The following is a 19,673-nucleotide window of genomic DNA, read 5'->3' as shown; positions in this document are numbered from 1 at the left end:
AACTGAGGACTAGTATTGATTTCGGAGCGGATTTTGGAGTAAATAAATAAGAGGAGTCAGGTTTCATAATCTTGATTTTTGTAATTAGATTTGAAATGAGTCTAGCAGTCTAGGCCGTAGAATTAATAAGAATAGCAGCAAACTAGTTCAGAAGTCGAGTAATTTGTAATGGCAGTGAATCAGTGATTCAGTAATTTACGGAATGGTTCACACCCTTACAGTCGTCTTACACGCATGAGAAGAGTTCTCGACAAAGTATTCTCACACGAGAACTGTGTTCCATTGTTAGTGGCGAATCAATCAAAGTTGGTTAGTGAATTGTGAAAATTGTAAGGATTCTAAACTCGCCCCTCCGTCTAGACTCTAGATCAATAGTTTACTCATACGGAGTAATTCGCGCATAAGAAAAGAAATCATAATCACTAATTATTAAATCAACTGTCCGTCCACCTGCTAATGTAAGCGATTAGGGATGAAGTCACTGGATCAGCCTTCATCCCAATACTGTCGCACTAAATTAAGTTCATTTTACCATCCAATACTCGTGCCAAAAAGAAACCCCTTCATCTGCGCGCCAAAGAACTACAAAGTATCATATATCTTATGTGACGGTATTTCAAGAGACTAATTGTAGTTTTAGAAGCCATGAGCAGTGCATTTCATTGAAGAAGTTAAAGACAAAATGTCAGCGGTATTAACTACTGAACAAGCATATACAATTATGAACCTAGTCATCAGCAGCTGGTTGATCAGCGTCATCAGCAGCTGGTTGATCAATGTCATCAGCAGCGGGATGATCATCGTCATCAGGTGCGTCCTCCTTGGCCTTGTCCTTCCTTTCTTGCCACTTTCCCCATGCCCATTTCAAGATGATGAATCCTCCAAGAGCATATACCTGTCAAAAAGCCCGGCCGTTAATCCACATTACCAGTAAAATTATGAATACCCGGTTACTGCAACTACAATGTCTACAAATGCTGATTCAGAAGATCATCCTGAGTGAGTAGGGTCACACTACCAGAAAGACGACGACACTGATCAAATTTAGTCGCTTAAGGAATAGTCAGCTACCTTAGGTACGAGGGTTGGTAAAGTCGGTGAGTGGTGCTACTCATAATAGGGGTCTGAAACTCGTCATATCAAAATTGTCAAGCTAACGCAGCTACACAGGTCAACAACAACAACATCAGAGCCTTAATCCCAAAATGATTTGGGGTCGGCCGACATGAATCATCCTTTAGAACCATCTATGAGTGAACGCATACCTCAAAATGCGAACATATAGAAAAGAAAAAGTGAAAAACAAAAGGGGGTGAAACATAATACAAAATGCGAACATATAGAAAAGAAAAAGTGAAAAACAAAAGGGGGTGAAACATAATACAAAAGCCGGGTAAACTTATAGGTTTTAAAATCAAAGCTCGGATTTCTTTTATAAAAGCTTAGAATTTAAATGGAGAATAAAGATTAAAACGATTTTGAAAACCGAAGTAAAAATTAAGGGTCTGGAATACCTAAAAAGTGAACCAAGCTACACAGGTCACGGGCCTTTTTTTCTTTTGAAGAAAAGATAAATACAATAATACAAGACCATCCGTCATCAGCAAGTCATAAGCTAATACGGAGTATTTCTTTTACTACCATAGCAATTCATGGCAACTTACTGCAAAAATTAAAGCATAATTAACATAATTTCACAAGCTTTGAAATCTGTTTATGTTCTTGGCACGAGAACACGACAATAGATATAACAAAATACTATTAAGTTAGCTTCCTCATCACAAGACTACTGGCGGATATTCACATTTACAAGAGTTAGCATGAACATTTGCAAATCGACTATCAATTTTCATTTCATATCTAATTATCCATACCATTCAGGACCCTTCAGTCACATACAAACTCACAGAAAGGTAAAGCAATCTAGCAGATACAGGTAGGAAGAAACCCTAATACGTGCTTCTCTCAAGTCATATCAACATCATCCCAGAGCCTCGAGGGATCCCGCGAATCATAAGGTAATGAGAATTCGGATATGTCATATGTGCAGCCTTGCCCTTGTGTTAACACTTAACGATAAGAAGAGTGTGTTTGTCGAGAATTCACCATTATGAAAATTTGTCGAGAATTCACCATTAATCTCAAACGCTCAAGTATGAGACATCGCATACGCATACTTAGAAGTCGTAAAATAATCATAGACGGGATTCCCATAATTCACAACCCAAAACAATAGTCATGATCCATCTACATTAGTATAAACAGCCTTTACTAGCCCATGCTCAGCAATCATCAAAGAGCAAAGTAAAATAAAGTACATGCTCTTTGGAGTAAATTACGACGTCCACAATTGTAAACTCCTAAAAGCGATTTCATGAACAACCCTGTATGAAGTATGAGACGAAACAAACCTAGTCTCCAATCAAAATATACCTTTAAATCGTAAACTTGATAGTGTTCTTTGAAGTTAACAAATTATCCTATGAAACAATCTAACAAGTAACAAGTAATCACCCTCAACTTCCGCCGTTACTCTTCCATTATTAATATAAATTAGGTGTTACATCTAATAATTTCAATCATCTTACAAATCAGCTAATCTCATGAAAGACCAATACTTTGAAGTTTAACTTTGAGCATAGAAAAAGTAGCTTTTCACAGCCTAATACCATAATTACACCTACAATCTCATATCATAAGATTTATCTCATGGAAGACAATTTAATCACTAGTAATGCTTTCTTTCACAAAACTAAAACAACTATATGCTCATAATTTCGTCATTGTGCCTCTACCATATTCTTCTTAAGGTTTTAACCTCGAGATTCAACAATCATTAATCCTATCATATGATATCACTAACTATATCGCCCCCTAAACAATGAAAAAATCAAAACTTATAGCTAAAAGTTTCGATAGTTCTTCTATTTTACCTTATTTCATTACTACCTAGAAAATTACCACTCCCTAACTGCAAATTCTGATTCCGCCACTATTAATACATTTTCCTCAAAATCATCCAATTAACGTCACATTCACTAAACAGAATCAAATACCAACACCACAAACAAGCTTTATAGCAAAGTACACCCAAAAAGATTGAATCTTTCCAACATAATCTCCTATAAAAATAAACTTAAAAAATTGAATCTTTTCAATATTTAACTCATCCCATAATCAAAAACCTTAGTCTCAACATGGTTTGGGGTCGGCTAATATGAATTATCATCCGAATCCGTAATCATAAACCAAATTAAACTACCAACAAAAACAAAATTAATTAATCAATTAATCACCTCACCAAATTACACTAATAATCAAATACCCAAGAATACAAACAACTTAATCCACAAACTAAACACAAAAAGATTAAATCTTTCCAACATTTACTATATCATTCAATCAAAAATCAAATTAATCACCTCACCAAATTACCCTAACAATCAAATACCCAATAACACAAACAACTCAATTTCCAAAATTAACCTAAAAAAATTGAATTTTTCCAACAATCACTATATCATTCAATCAAAAACCAAATTAAACTACAAACAAAAACAAAATTAATTAATTAATTAATTAATTAATCAATTACAACAAACAAATACCCAATTACACAAACAACTTCATTCACAAACTAAACCCTAAAAGATTGAATATTTCCAACAATTACTACATCCCACAATAAAAAAACCAAATTAAACTACCAACAAAAACAAAAATAATTAATCAATTAATCACCTGCCAAAGTATGATAGGGTTAGTATCCTGTTGAACATCTTCACTCTCAAGCTTAATTGGAGGAACATCTTGTTTAATCCAAGGAAAATTAACAACATCTGGGGTTTTTTGGGCATTAATTACAGAACTTTCTTCAACAACAACAACAACATCGTTTTTCAATGATTTGTTATCATTTTCTGCCTTCTTTTCCTGCTTTTTAGTGAGGTTTTTGAACGAATTAAGTAAACATTGAGGAATTTGAGTTAAGAATACAAAAGGGTTGTTTGATGGTGGAGTTTCAGATTGTTTGGGTGATGCTTCTGCCATGTTTCTCTGCGTTCGGCTAGAGTCGTGTTCTTGTGTGATGCTCGAGTACTATGTTTTTGTCTTGTTTGAGCCTTTGAGGTGGTTCTTCCTCGGATTTTTTTTAAGGATATTATTATTGAGATTGTTTTTTTTTTTTTTTTTTTTTTTTTAGACGGGTTTTAGAATAAGACGGTTTCAGATAGTCAGATCGCGTGAAATTGACTCACGAATTTTTTTTTTTTTTTTTTTTTTACGACTATGGGACCGGTAATCGTTACCTTTGGTGTGCACCGAGGGTGACAGACTCGAAATTCAGAAGGTATAACTTCATGCCATAAACACTCCACAACACTCCACAATATTGCTTTTGGGAGGCTTGAACCATTAGACTTTATCTTTGCGGGCTGTCTCACGATTTTTACAGGTTTTTAAATTAGGAAATAAAACTCGATTGATTTGATGTGTTAACATGTTAACATAACGTGAGACATATGCGCTCTTTTGTATGCAGTAGATTATTATTATCGGAAATAGATTGATGAGTATAGTATAAATTACATACTTATTGAATTTTTTTAAGCGGACAAATCATCAGCGAAGTTAGATTAATACCGAGTATAAGATACATTGATGCATCGATATTTTTTTTTTTTTTTTTTGGGTGCTAAAGAGGGGCAGAGCCCCATACAAAAACAACAACTAAATAGCAACTAAACGGGGAGTAGCTATCCCAAGAACATCTTCCCGAAGAATCGTACGGATGCCATCTGGAGGAATGTCAGAGAAAGTAGTGGTCGGCGCAGAAGTAATTCCGGCATTAGCCATTGATGCCTCGATATATGAAAGGGGCTTTTTATTGGTGGAGCTTAATATTGGCCTTCTTCACGGCCCAAACTACTCACGTTAACTTAGAAATTGTCTTACAACTTTACAAGTCGGGTCGAGCTTTCCTCACGGCCCTAAACTCGACCCATGTATGCACCGGGTTTATGGGCTTACACTGACTCATTGAGGGCCAAGCAAAGAAAATAATCGAGGTGGGTCAATCGGTTTATTAGTAAGCCTGATCGGCTCTAATTTTGACCAAAATAATAAGAGGACTCTATAGACTTAGGGCAGAGCAAAAAATCCGATTATCCAAACTGATCTGATATTCGATCCGAATCTTATCCGAATGTTTGGATATCTGATCCGAAAGTTAAGTTTGGTTTGGATATCTGATCCGAAATCTTTGGTTTTGGTTTGGATATGATATTAGAATTAAAACATTTGGATATCCGATCCGATCCGAAACTATAGTTTTCTAGTATAATTTCGAGAAAATAAAATTTTATTTGATACAACAATTTAGTTAATGTTTAAAATATTAGAGAAATATCTAGGTGGTACTTAAATTTTATGTCGAGAACATTGGAATAAGAACACTAAAGAAAATCATCATGTAAGACTATGAATATAATCGTGTTTCAAACTTAATTTTAAAGTAAATTCTAAAGTATGGATAATCGATGGATATCCGCATCCGATCCGATTATTTTGGATACCTGAACATTGAATATCCGAAACATTTGGTTTTGGTTTGGATATTGGATATCTAACTTCAGGATTTTTAATATGGATATCCGATCCGAACTAGCACTTTGGATCAAATACCCGATCCGTACTCTGCCCTATCTATAGTCTCCTTAACCTATAGTTAACATTTTCTTATGTTTTTAAAGCAAAATCCGATAAAATGGTTTATGGTTAATACTTTCTAGATTTTGAGTCTGACAGACTGACACCCTCAAATCTCCAATAAGGACGGTTGACCTGTTATACGTGATTACAAGCTATTATGTTAGTGTACTCGGTAATTTATCCAGTTCCACTAAAAGTAGGGGTTATAGATCCCATCGTCATGTAGGGGCTATAGCCTCAGCGGTATGTGTAACTGGATTTTAGACACAGGAGCTTCCAATCATGTGACAGGAACTTTGTCATGTTTGGAAGACACTAAAAATATAAGTGGTCGTCCTGTGTGTTTACCGAATGGACAGGAAGTTCTCGCTACAATGACCGGATCGGTTTATATTAATGAATCTCTTATTCTAAATAATGTTCTTTATATTCCGAGTTTGAAATGCAATTTGATATCTATCTCGCACCTCACATCCGACACTAACCTTTGCTTTGAATTTGCTAAATCCTCTTGTCTTATTCAGGACCGTTCCTTGAGGACGGCGATTGGAGCTGGTGAGTTACGGGATGGACTGTTTTGGATTAGCGCGGGGACTAGGATTTCGGTTGTACATCACGTGTCGCAGCATGGTAGCTTCGATATTTGGCACCGGCGTCTTGGTCATCCGTCAGAGAAAGTCGTGAAGAGTATTCCTTCTCTTAGTAGTTTACATTCCAATAAGGATTCAATTTGTGATATTTGTCATTATGCCAAACAACATCGTCATAGTTTTTCTTCTAATAATAAGCGTGCTTCGGATTTGTTTGAATTGATTCATTGTGATTTATGGGGGTCCTATCGTGTTCCATCGTCATGTGGTGCCCGATATTTTTTTACCATCGTTGATGACTATTCCCGAGCCACATGGGTTTATTTACTTATTGATAAAACGGAAGTGACTGACATGTTTATGAGTTTTATTAATATGGTTGCAAATCAATATTCAAAAACCATCAAAACTGTCCGTAGTGACAATGGGACGGAATTAAATTGTATGGCCGGATATTTTTTCTCTCATGGGATTAAATTTGAGACCTCTTGCGCCGGCACGCCTCAACAAAATGGGCGTGTCGAACGTAAACATAGACATATTTTGAATGTGGCACGTGCCCTTCGCTTTCAAGGTAATCTTCCCACGTCGTTCTGGGGTGAATGTGTTCTATCTGCCGCCTACTTAATAAACCGAACTCCGTCCCTATTATTAAATGGCAAAACTCCATTCGAATTCTTATTTGGGGAGCCACCATCGTACATGAATTTACGTGTTTTTGGTTGCTTGTGTTTCGGTCATAACCAAAATACTAAGGGTGGCAAATTTGCTACAAGAGGGCGTAAGTGTATTTTTGTTGGTTATCCGTCGAATAAGAAAGGGTGGAAACTTTATGATCTCGAAACCAAGTCCTTCTTTGTCTCTCGTGATGTTGTTTTTCATGAAAATGAATTTTCTTATGCTGCTACTGAGGCCGTGAGTACCGTTCCTCCTACTCCTGATTCTATTTTGACAGAGGATCCTTTTAATGGGTCAAATGAGCTTGATATGGGCTCTTCCACGGACAGTGGCTCTGCTACTGATACTTCTCCCGCTATTGCTACTACTGATCAGTCAGGCCAGGTAGGCCGCGCTGCTCCTGATGCAACGACAGGGGCTTCATCTTCCTCTGCTGACACTACCAAGGCAGGTGCTCCTATGATGGGTGAAGGGAAACGGGTTCGGTTCTCTAGCTCTAGGCTCCGCGGGTACGTTCTTGACACCACCACCGACAGTCCATCCCCTAGTCCACCGAGCTCCCCAACGTCGCCCTCAGGTACGTCGTTCAATTTAGCAAATTATATTAATTGCAATTTATTCTCGGAAAGGCATCGCTTGTTTTTGGCTGCCATTACCAGGGGCATTGAACCACCGACATTTAAAGAGGCTATCCGTGACAATGAATGGTGCGATGCTATGAAATTGGAAATTGCCGCTCTTGAAAGAAATGAAACATGGGAGCTAGTCGATCTTCCACCTGACAAAAAGGCTCTTGGATGCCGTTGGATTTATAAAATCAAATTCAAATCTGATGGGTCCATAGAGCGCTATAAAGCCCGTCTAGTTGCCTTTGGAAATCATCAAGTGGAGGGCCTCGATTATGGTGAGACTTTCGCTCCTGTTGTTAAGATGGTCACGGTTCGTACCTTTCTCGCTGTGGCCGCAATTAATAAGTGGGAGCTCCATCAAATGGATGTCCATAACGCCTTCTTACACGGCGACTTGGATGAAGAAGTGTACATGAAAATTCCTCCAGGTTTCAGTCGTGGCAAAGAAGGTAAGGTTTGTCGGTTAAAGAAATCATTATATGGTCTTCGCCAAGCCCCTCGCTGTTGGTTTGCTAAGCTCACAGCTGCTCTCAAAGACTAAGGCTTCGCCCAGTCACATTCGGACTACTCTCTATTTTCCTATTCGCATGACGAGGTTAAACTTTTTATTCTTATATATGTTGATGACCTCGTTATTGCGGGAAATGACTCTTCCGCAGTTGCCAAATTCAAGTCTTACATGGGACGGTGTTTTCATATGAAGGATTTAGGTCCACTTAAATATTTTTTGGGCTTAGAAATTTCTCGGAGTTCGGCGGGTATTTATGTTAGTCAACGAAAGTATGCCCTAGACATTATTTCTGAAACCGGGTTATTGGGTTGCAAACCGGTCCAAACACCTATTGAACAGAATCATAAGCTAGGCGAGTCTACCAGTCCGTTGCTTCACAATATTGAGCCTTATAGGCGTCTTGTTGGGCGTCTAGTTTATCTTGCAGTGACTCGTCCTGACTTATCGTATGCCGTTCACATTTTGTCACGTTTTCTTCATCAGCCCCGTGAAGACCACATGACCGCAGCTCTCCGGGTTGTTAAGTACCTCAAAGGCAGCCCCGGTCAAGGTGTTTTGCTACGGAGTGACAGTGATTTGACCATCTCTGGTTGGTGCGATAGCGACTATGGTGGTTGCCCTACGTCTAGGAGGTCTGTAACCGGCTGGTTTATTTTTCTGGGCGGATCTCCGGTTTCATGGAAGACCAAAAAACAGACGACGGTCTCCTTGTCCTCGGCTGAAGCGGAGTATCGCTCCATGGCCAACCTTGTTTGTGAGTTAAAGTGGCTACAAGGTCTTCTTCGATATTTTGATATACGAATTTCCGCACCTATGAAAGTATTTTCCGATAGCAAGTCCGCCATTGATCTTGCTCATAATCCCGTGTACCATGAGCGTACCAAACATATTGAAATAGATTGCCATTTTATTCGGGATGCGATTATAGACCGCTTGATCACCACAGCCCATGTTTCTACGTCGTCTCAGCTAGCCGACATGTTTACTAAAGCCTTGGGTGCCCAACAATTTCAAACTCTTCTTCGCAAGCTAGGCGTTCTCGACCTTCACTCTCCAGCTAGGGATGTCAATTTCACCCGCATCCATCAAAACCCGATCCACCCGATCCTAAAAGATGGATGAAAACCCGACTTAAATGGATGATGGATGGATGACGGATGAAATGGATGATGGATGACGGATGGGTTGGATGAAGAAATTCCACCCGCTATCCACCCGACATCCATCCATCACCCGATTTTATTACTTTTTATTTAAATTTTTTTACATATAACACATTATTAAGATATAAAATATTTAAATTTTCATATTTATCTACTCTCAATATAGATATTTTGTGAACTTACCAACTAGAAAGTTAAACTAAGTAATTATCTAACTTCATTTTTGTAGAGAAAAAAAATCATTATTTTTTCTAAACTTGAAATATAAATATACACAACACCCGTTTATCACCCGATCCACCCGTTTCATCCACGGATGATGGATGGATGGATGACGGATGATATGTTTCATGGATGACGGACGGGTTGGATGAGATTTTAAAAGAACGGATGGATGACGGATAAGGCTTCACCCGACCCGAACCCGATCCATTGACATCCCTATCTCCAGCTTGAGGGGGGGGGGGGGTATTAGGAGGATATTCCTTATTCCATATTATTATTATCTTGTTATTAGCTATTATTATCTTTCCATATAATTAGCATATTGTTAGAGATACGATATCTTTGTATTGCTATTTAAGCCATGTAAAGGCTCTCAATAATATTCACAATTCACCTTCTATCACGTTTAACAGATTCTTAACTGAGAGAATCTTACACTTCTTAGGGCGAGCAAAAAAGACGAAAGGCGGATGGTCATTAGAATCCTCCTGAGCTGAAGAGCAAATTAAAGAAACAATTTTATTCACCAAAGTGACAGGGACGCTTGAATCATTAACAACACCCCAAATTGCACAAAATGTTGATCTCCTCTAAACTTGCCGTCATTGCTGTGATCTTACTAATTGCATCAGGTTCCTTAAATTGTTTTACTTGCATTATATTGTCCTCGTTTACGTTTTCAATAATCTTAATATGAGTCAATTTAAATTTAACATTTTTACATTACATTTGTATTTATATTAGATTGATCGTTGGTAAAAAGGGCATGAAATAATACTCGATTATATATAACAATAATTTTGACAAAGTCTCTGTTACGAAATATTTTCCTAATGTCGCAAAGTAGTAATATAAGTATACAATCTGAATCAGATATGTAGAAGTCAATCAGCTTAGTTTTTTTTAATATTGAAGGAATCTGTAAATCCTCAAACATACGTGATAACTTGCATGTCATGCATATAAGATTAGTTTTGTAATCTTAACTTTTTTTATTTATTTTTTTTCTCTCATGACCTTAGCTATGCCAACATATGGAAGCAGCATATTCGCAAAAGAAGTAATGGAGGCGGAAATAGAAGCACTCTCACTCAAGGAAATTCCTAAGATTGACTAAAATAAGCTTATTAACAATTATAACACCTTATTAAAAGGTGATTTCGACGGTGGTTATTGGCCTTATTGCTATAGGGACGGTAACCATCTTCTCTGCGATGAGTGCAACAAGTGTTATAGTACCATATGTGAGAAAGCCGCAAGTACTAAGACCCTGTTATTTTGGACTTAAAGTCACTTAACTTAAGTTCACTTCAGATCCTATAAGTTCGATTCGATTCGATCCTATAAGTTGATTCGATTCGAGATCCTATAAGTTCGATTCGATCCTATAAGTTCGATTCGATTCGATTCGATCCTATAAGTTCAGATCTTATAAATTCAGTTTAGAAAAGTAATATACGGAGTATTATTTTTAAAAACTGACGAAAAAACATTTGACGTTATTAATTATTCGATACATATATACATTATTATTTTCAAAACAAAATTATCACTTTTCTCATTATTTTTTATCGTAATGTAACCGTGCTATAATGTATGAACAAACCAATGTATATAAAGCGCAAAAATGTTATTATTTTACCTTATGTTTTAGACTATATTTTCTTATCAGTGTTCTCTCTTGGCTGCCCACTAATTTCATGTAAAATTTTTGTTTAATCTCACTAAAAGTTTGCGTTTTTTTTATAATAATAATAATAATAATAATAATAATAATAATATTAATAATAATAATAATAATCAAAAGTTGCGGTTTATAAGAAAAACAAAATAATAATAATAAAAATAACAACAAGAACAAGAACAAGACCAAGACCAAGACCAAGACCAAGACCAATAATAATAATAATAATAATAATAATAGTAAAAAAAATAGTAATAATAATAATATTTAAGTTAAACTAATTTAAGTTAATTTAAAATCGGATTCTATAAGTTCAGTTCAGATCCTATAAGTTCAGTTCAGTTAAGTTCAGATATTATAAGTTCAGTTCAGATCCAATAAGTTCGATTCGATTCGATCCTATAAGTTCGATTCGATTCGATCCTATAAGTTCGATTCGATCCTATAAGTTCGATTCGATTCGATTCGATCCTATAAGTTCGATTCGATTCGATCATATCCGTTTCAGTTCAAAAGAACAGGGCCTAACTTATGTATTTGTGGCGGTTATAAATCCCACAGTTCCAAGTCCCACAGTTCCAAGTGAATTTTATACATTTATTCAATATATATGAGGCGTTTTTTAATTAAACGTATTAAATTCACTTGCACGGAGTAAGGTCATCTCCTTTAATTTAATGGAGATAATTTCATTTTGTTTTGGTTTGACTTATGTATTTGTGGCGGTTATAAATCTCAATGGAGATAATTTCATTTTGTTTTGGTTTGAAAATGGCAAGCGAATTGTTTAACCTCAATAAATACACCTCTGTCCCGGTTATTTGTAACTATTCTGTTTTAAAGTGTTTCGTTCATCTGTCTACCTTTTTATATAAAAGAAATTTTTTAAAATGCGTAATTTAATCATACACCAATTAAGGTCCACTTATCATCCACTATTCACAACCACAAATAACTGGCATAAAGGGAACCGTACACATGGACGCACAGTCGCACACTAAGAGCATCCGCAAAGGTGGAAAAATAGCTCCCCATATACACCATCTCTCCTCATATGGGGAGCCTCACTAAGAGCATCCGCAACAATGGGGCTCCTCATATTTTCTCTTTCCTTCTCTTATTCGTCCACCTCATTTTCCACTAACTTTTTCATTTACCCTCCCCATTTCATAATTACATTTATGCAATAATGAAGCTCCCCAATTCACACACAAACATTTGGGAACCTCCCCAAAAGTAACACAAATCGTCTTGCTTTTTTTTTGGGGACCTTCCCTAAAAACAGTGGAGCCTCAAATAATGGGGAGGTTGGTGCAACAATGAGGATGTCCATATGAGGAGAGAAGGTGCATATGGGGAGCTATTTTCCCACCTTTGCGGATGCTCTAATGCACTAACCTTCCCATAATTTGAGGCTCCACCATTATTAGAGAAGCTTCCCAACAAAAAGTAAGGGTAAGTTGTGTTTCTTTTGGGGAGGTTCCCAAAATTTTATGTGTAAATGGGGAACCTCATTATTGCATAAATGTTGTTATAAATTGGGGAGGGTAGATGAGAAAATTAGTGGGAAATGAGGTGGACGAATAAGAAAAAGAGAGATAAAATATGAGGAGCCCCATTGTTGCGGATGCTCTTAGTCCTTATAATCTATAAGGTCCTCTAGTGAGACTACAAAACTGAGTATATCGGTTAAATAGTTCATAATCCCTTAATTCGGTTAATTTATTTTCAATAAGCTAGATGAACAACCAAGCGCCCATGGCCTAATGGATAAGGCGCTTGACTTCTAATCAAGCGATTGTGGGTTCGAGTCCCACTGGGCGTGCATTTTATATTTTTGATGAAAATATGTTTTTTTCTGGATTAATTTCTTTTTCCTGGGACATGTAAAAAAAAAAGATACTTTTATCGATGGGACGTACTCAGTTTTTGCTAGTTGTATGTGAACTATCGTAAAAAAGGTACATATGTTATTGAGGAAAGATTGTTAAACATCGTTTAATTGTTAAGTTTGTTTATTAGCTTGTATGCGGAACTTATGCACGCAATTTCTCATAGCTAGTTATTTGAAATGTAACGGGTATGTCATATGTGAGGAGTTTGTCCTTTCTTAAGACGGGTATATAAATTAAAAAAAAAAAGTTATATAGCATCATATGTTAATAGATGAGATAATTTTTTTGGATAATTTTAAGGGTTTTTCATTTATCTGTTTTTATGATATTTAAGTTTACGATAAGTTTTCCTTAAGAACAAGTTAAGTTCATATTTCTCACATCCAGTGGTGGAGCTAGAAATGACTAGTTGGGGACGCTTGCCCCATTTGGGGAATAAAATTTCAAAGATTTTAATTAAGAATTTTCAATTTTTTTCGAGTTCTCCTTATACCATTGCATGTTCGCTTCCCGCTTCCCAGCTGAAGCCGAGTTTATTTCCTGGCTCCGTCACTGCTGACAACCCTCCTTTTATTCTTACGATATTTAAATCGGTTGGAAAATAGTCTTAATTTATGACGATGTTTATAATAAACTATGTGTCTAATGGGTATAGGTTAGAAAAATCCTAAATTTAAAACTAATATGTCCATCGTAAATCAGGATTGTCATAAAATGTACACAAAATCTCACTTTAAACGGAAACTATCCGTCTAAAGTTATAGATGGGTCAAATATATCACTATTTTTATAATAAGACAATCAACAAATGGGGTGGGGTGGATAATGAGACTAATGCATGTTCTTTTGGACTGAAACTTATCTGATCTGAATTGAACTGAACTTATAGGATCTCGAATCAATTTATAGGATCTCGAATCGAATCAACTTATAGGATCTCGAATCAACTTATAAGATCTCGAATCGAATCAACTTATAGGATCGAACCGAATCAATCAACTTATAGAATCTGAATCGAATCAACTTATAGAATCTGAATCGAATCGAATCAAACTTATAGGATCTGAAGTGAACTTATATTAAATGACTTTAAGTCCAAAAGAAAAGGGCATAATTGTAAAATAAAATATGCAACGTGGAGAGAAGATAAACCACCGTCCAGGATAAATGCAATATAGGCTACAACTCTACAAGTGCCGACATCCACGCGCCTCACTCGCCGGGTCACTCGTTAAACATATGGGACCCAACTTGTCAAAGTCAGGGACCAAAAGTAATTGTCAAAACGCGGCGTTTCATTATCATGGAATAGTGTCTCAATGTCCACGTGATTTCTGACATGTGTCTTATTTCAGTTGGTGTGGACCTCACTCACTTAGTCGTACACTTTGTTTTTGTCGTTGATGAAAGAGAAAGGATTCAAGCTTCTACCTTTCAATTCTGTTTAGTTCAGATCTATCCGTTAATTCGATTATTCTTTTAATTTAATTTTCTTTAAGTTTAATTTTAAATTTTAAAGTTGTTTTAACTACCTCTTATAATAAAGAGGGTAAATATTAAATAGATATATTTTGATCTAAATTCAAACTAAACAGTAATAGGCATATTCAAATGACTATAAAAGGATCAATATAATATACGAAGTAATTAAATTTCATTTGAAAATATATTTGTACGATCTGGTATAATACTTTCTTTTGTGTATGCCATTTGGTTTAATTTGGATTCAACATGGGTAAGATTACTCGAAATATAAATTTTTTCTTCTTCTTATGATTAACATTGTTGTTCGATTATTCTTTCAATTTAATTTTCTGTAAGTTTAATTTTAAATTTTAAAATTGTTTTAACTACCTCTTATAATAAAGAGAATAAATATTAAATAGATATATTTTGATCTAAATTCAAACTAAACAGTAATAGGCATATACAAATGACTACAAATGACTATAAAAGGATCAAATATAATATACGAAGTAATCAAATTTCATTTGAAAATAAATTTGTACGATCTGGTATAATATTTTCTTTTGTGTATGCCATTTGGTTTAATTTGGATTCAACATGGGTAAGATTACTCGAAATGTAAAATTTTTATTCTTCTTATAATTTAACATTGTTGCATACTTGCATTCCAAGAACTTGAATCTAAATCTTCTACTCAAGGTAGGAGAAAGGACTTGAACCTACACCTTCTAATTAGGTTAGAAGAGTCACTCATTAGTTATTAAAGTGCACAGGGATATAGTTCGATCTTACAACTATTCCTTTTTAAGACGGAATATATTCGTCTTAAAGTTAAACGAATTAAATATTGATCCAGTTTTTTTAACTTAATTTCAAGTCATTTCACTTCAGTTTAGCCTTCAACTTTACTTCAGCTTTATTCAGTTCAGTTCAGCTCAATTCTTAGCAAATTCGCTGATCTTACTCCAGCTCTTTTAATTTAGTTCAGGTCTATTACATTTAATACAACACAATTCAGCTTTTTTCAGCTGAAAATAAAAGGACAATAAGAAAAATGAGATTTTCAGCTCCTATCAATATAAGTGGATTTAATATTTATCTAGTACTCCCTCCTATTCTATATATTCTTCCCTATTTCCTAAAACGGATTATTCAGGTTTTCTTCCCCTTTCTTATTTTGGAAACTTTTACTCTTATTTTATTCATTTCTCTCTCCTATCACCAACCCCACCCAACACTTTTACTCATATTTAATTACTTTTCTTAAAGTTTTAGCCCCACCATTCCTTATTTAACTCATAATTATTCATCCCTCTTTCCAAACATCAAACCCCACCCAACTTTTTACTCTTATTTTATTACTCTCCTTAATTCCCGTGCCCATAAACAAAGGGAAGAATACATAGAATTGGAGGGAGTATAAAATTTTAAATAAATACATCCGTCTTAAAAGAGAATCTACGCTAATCTTAAATTGGATCCAAAATTATTGGTTAGACAAGTACACAAACCTGCACAAAGTGGGAAATGACGAAATGTTCAACGGTAGTCATACATAAAGTCCCTAGGTCCCACAACAATAGCGGCGTCTCGCCGACTATTTGTGTATCAATCTCCATTCACACGTGTTTGTCTCCGTAGATGCACCGTACATTAACACACTTACCGTGTACAACTTCCTGCTCACATTCCATGATACGTGTAACGTCTACATCTAACTAACTAATTATGCTAATGTCTTGCTTGTTTGCTAATTTTTATTATATTTATCTTAAAACTAAAACGGATTAAATATATTAAACACGATAAATGTAAAATGTCTAGAATATAACAAGATTGTTGTCATATTTATATAAGTGGGAGTCAAGCTAAAGATGATCACTTCCGTTTTAGCTGTGAATTTGTGAATTTTATTTTGAGGTTTAAGTTGTTGATATAAAAATAATTTCACTAATTTATTTAAATATTTACGTTTGATTAAAATAGTAAGATTATATTTAAAATTTCACGTTAATTTTTGTTTAGATGTTACACTCGCATTTATTATGTTAAATATCATCACTAGTTCACATAAAATTCCACAATATTATACTTTATGTTATCAAAATGGGAAATTTTCTTATTATATTTAGGTCAAAAAAATAAAAAATGACTGTATAATATTATGAGTATTTACAAATAAAAATAAATATAATCTATAGTGTATCTTTGAATATAATTCAAATAAAGTAAATGAGTTACATTATCATCATCGATCTCATATAAATATATAATGATATTAGAGTCGAGGGTCTTGAAATTCGGTAGAGAAACATAAAAATTATCTATTCAAAACCGCAAAAATTATGTGGAACATAAAATGTGTGTGTAAATTTAATTTAATCTTGACACACAAAAACGATTTTTTTTTGCTAAGCATGGTTAGTATTTCGGGTTATAAACTAATTATAGGATAATATTCCAATTTAAGTGGATTATTTACCTTCCAAAAAAGCACAAATTTGGGAAATGTAAAAGACATAACATAACAGGATGAAGTAATTATGGATCAAGGGATCAAGCTATAAATGTGTTTTACTAAGTGAGTGTTTGAAAATTCTTAACGCGTTTGTCTTAATTTCAAAACTACTCGTACCAAATACGTAGAATGTATTTGGTACGAATGTACGGTGTTAAATACTCCCTTCATCTCGCATGATAAAGTTCATAGTTTATAATTAAGTACATTATGGGAGCGGAAATGATAGTGTGATCGTCTATGATCGACCTTATTGTGAGACGCAACGAATATGGCACAATTCAATTGATCTAAGAGCGAGTCTACTTGCTTAATTCGCTCTTAACAAACGTGTAAAAATGAAATGAATGGATGAAGAAGTTATGAACTCGGTTAGAAATGAAAATTTCACTATTATTTACAAAGTTAATTAATTCTAACAACATGAAAATTATCCAATTTCAAATTACTTCACCTATTTTAGGCTTTTCATCTTTTTTTTTTTTTTTTCCTTTTTTTGTTCCTAAAAACAAAATGTCAAGTTTCTTAATAAGGGAAAAATATTAACTTGCCCTCTAAAAAAGGAAAAAGAGAGAGGTGTTGGATAAAGTGTGATTCATCTAAAAACCGATAGATGTTGCTTACGACTGTCTTAACTTAACCTTTTACAACCGCCTTCATTTTAATCGGTTATATGAACCGTCTGAACTTAAAACGTTCTTAAACGAGAATCGGTGCATCTCAAGACCTCAAGCAACCTCCTGAGGTGGGGCCAAGTTAAGATCAAGATCAAGATCAAGGGTCAACCCACTTTCACCTTGACCATCATCAAGGGTTGAGATTCCATCTTGACCCTGGCCCACCACACCGTTTCCACACCTAAACGCCTTCCTAATCTCCCTAACTCTCTCCGCTAACGCCCCGCACATAACAAAATGACGCTGGGACCCACTCACAGGATAGCTATTCATCTCACGCGCGGGTCCGGAGAAAAGGGTGAGCTCAAGGGGAGGTGGCGCGTCAACGCACGCGCCAAATGAGTCAGCGGTGGCGCTATCCTGACTAGTTGGGTTCGGAGCAGGCTGATCCGGATACGTGAAATTGGTCTTGGCCTTACACCCACGGAAGTCACGCGCGGCTTTATCATACGCACGCGCGGCTTCTTCGGCCGTATCGAATGTTCCAAGCCATACACGGGTTTTCCTGGTCGGGTCGCGTATTTCGGCTGCGTAGCGTCCCCACGGACGCTTCCGGACTCCCCGAAATCGGATCTCGTTAATAACCTCCGCTTTGTTCATGGGTGGTTGTTGTTGTTCCTTGGAGTTAGGAGCCATATATTTATTTATGGATTATGGATTATGGATTATGGATTATTATTAGTTGTAGAATTTATAATAATAAAAAGAGGGAATATAATGAGAGTGAGAAATGTGGGAAGAAAGTGAGGCAAAGAAAGGGGAATATATAGTGAGGAGAGGAAGAATGAAAAACGGGTGACTTGTGGATTGTTGCATGCATGAGTTGACGCTCTTCTGAGGCGAGTGACGGTGTATATTCATGGTTGGATTTTAATGAGCACAAATAAATTGGCTAAAGCACGTATTCTCCTATACTCCCTCCATTCAACTCCACTTTGCAAGTTTACTTTATCACGTTTGCCAACGCAGCTTTTACGCGATAAATATCATTAGCTGCGTATTTGCAAAAATTATAAAAGTTATATATTTTTAATGTACTCTTAAAGACGAATCAAATAAGATCCCATATGAATATATTTTTACATATGTATAGAGAGAAAATTGAAGTTGAATGTCCGCTTGTGAATAGTGCGTAAAAGAGAAACTTGCAAAATGGAATTGAATGGAGGGAGTATAAGTTTAAAAACTGACTAAAAAAGTCACTTATTTTGGAGTTTTAAATCAATTTTAGGTTAAAATGTAACTTAAAAGAGTAATAATAAAAAAAAATCAAAGGGAGTAACTTTAGAAAATTGGATTTTTAAAGGGAGTTATTTCTAATTTACTCTAAAATATATTCAAACTTTAATTTAATGAGAGGATAGTTTGGAATTTTAGATCGTGAATAAATTAATTTCATGCATCCGTTATATAGACTTAATTTAGTTTTATGGGTTGCTTAGAGGTTTTGTGACCCTGTTTATAGGTGAAACGAATACGAATCTAGCAAAAATTGATTTGTCTAAAAGGTTTATATTTGAAAGTCCTTTATTTGATCATTTTCCGTATTGTACCAAAAAAAACATGCAAGCAAAAAATTGTCGTGTGTAAAAATGACTAGATAAGTATAATCGTCTTTCGATTAAATTAGGTTAAATAGTACTCCAATTAGACGAAGGAGATCTACTTTTGTTAGTTTTTTTTTTATATATTCTGCTCCTGTCACATCTTCTCTTAATCCGCCTTGATATAAAACGATACTCGTAAATTTCATTTTGAAGAGAAATATAGTGATGAAAGAACATAAAAATAAGTGAACCAAATGGAAGAGACAATTAAGTATGTCAATTGTGAAGCTATGAGATGCCGGTGTGGCGCAGCCCAACATAATGAAGACCCACCGCAAATACAATGACATAATAAAGGAGCAAATGTCATTACGTAATAT

At 35.3% G+C, this 19,673-nt stretch overlaps 2 protein-coding genes and 1 non-coding gene across 3 annotated transcripts; 1 reads left to right on the top strand and 2 right to left on the bottom strand.

The window, feature by feature from the left end:
* Nucleotides 1-548: 548 nt before the first annotated feature.
* Nucleotides 549-4,165, bottom strand: LOC141656379 (uncharacterized). Its single transcript, XM_074463244.1, has 2 exons — nt 3,742-4,165; nt 549-895 (listed from the first exon to the last, which is right to left on the bottom strand). Exons 1-2 carry the CDS (start codon nt 4,048-4,050, stop codon nt 728-730), a joined length of 477 nt encoding a protein of 158 aa, XP_074319345.1. The 5' UTR covers nt 4,051-4,165; the 3' UTR covers nt 549-727.
* An 8,776-nt stretch (nt 4,166-12,941) lies between these two features.
* Nucleotides 12,942-13,014, top strand: TRNAR-UCU (transfer RNA arginine (anticodon UCU)). Its single transcript has one exon. It is a non-coding gene; the product is annotated as a tRNA-Arg (tRNA).
* A 4,419-nt stretch (nt 13,015-17,433) lies between these two features.
* Nucleotides 17,434-18,499, bottom strand: LOC141656378 (ethylene-responsive transcription factor 8-like). The gene has a single exon (XM_074463243.1). The coding sequence runs from the start codon at nt 18,380-18,382 to the stop codon at nt 17,798-17,800; it is 585 nt and encodes a 194-aa protein (XP_074319344.1). The 5' UTR covers nt 18,383-18,499; the 3' UTR covers nt 17,434-17,797.
* Nucleotides 18,500-19,673: the final 1,174 nt, after the last annotated feature.

Source organism: Silene latifolia, chromosome 5 (genome assembly GCF_048544455.1).
Source record: "Silene latifolia isolate original U9 population chromosome 5, ASM4854445v1, whole genome shotgun sequence".
Taxonomy (NCBI): Eukaryota; Viridiplantae; Streptophyta; class Magnoliopsida; order Caryophyllales; family Caryophyllaceae; genus Silene; species Silene latifolia.
This window is presented reverse-complemented; position numbering and strand designations above follow the sequence as displayed.

What these genes read in the sequence shown, in the direction of transcription:
- LOC141656379 (XM_074463244.1), bottom strand. Translation starts at nt 4,050, where the DNA reads ATGGCAGAAGCATCACCCAAACAATCTGAAACTCCACCATCAAACAAC. An exon ending in ACCCTATCATACTTTGGCAG is followed by an intron (nt 896 to 3,741) that starts GTGATTAATTGA and finishes GCTTTTTGACAG; the next exon opens with GTATATGCTCTTGGAGGATT.
- LOC141656378 (XM_074463243.1), bottom strand. Translation starts at nt 18,382, where the DNA reads ATGGCTCCTAACTCCAAGGAACAACAACAACCACCCATGAACAAAGCG.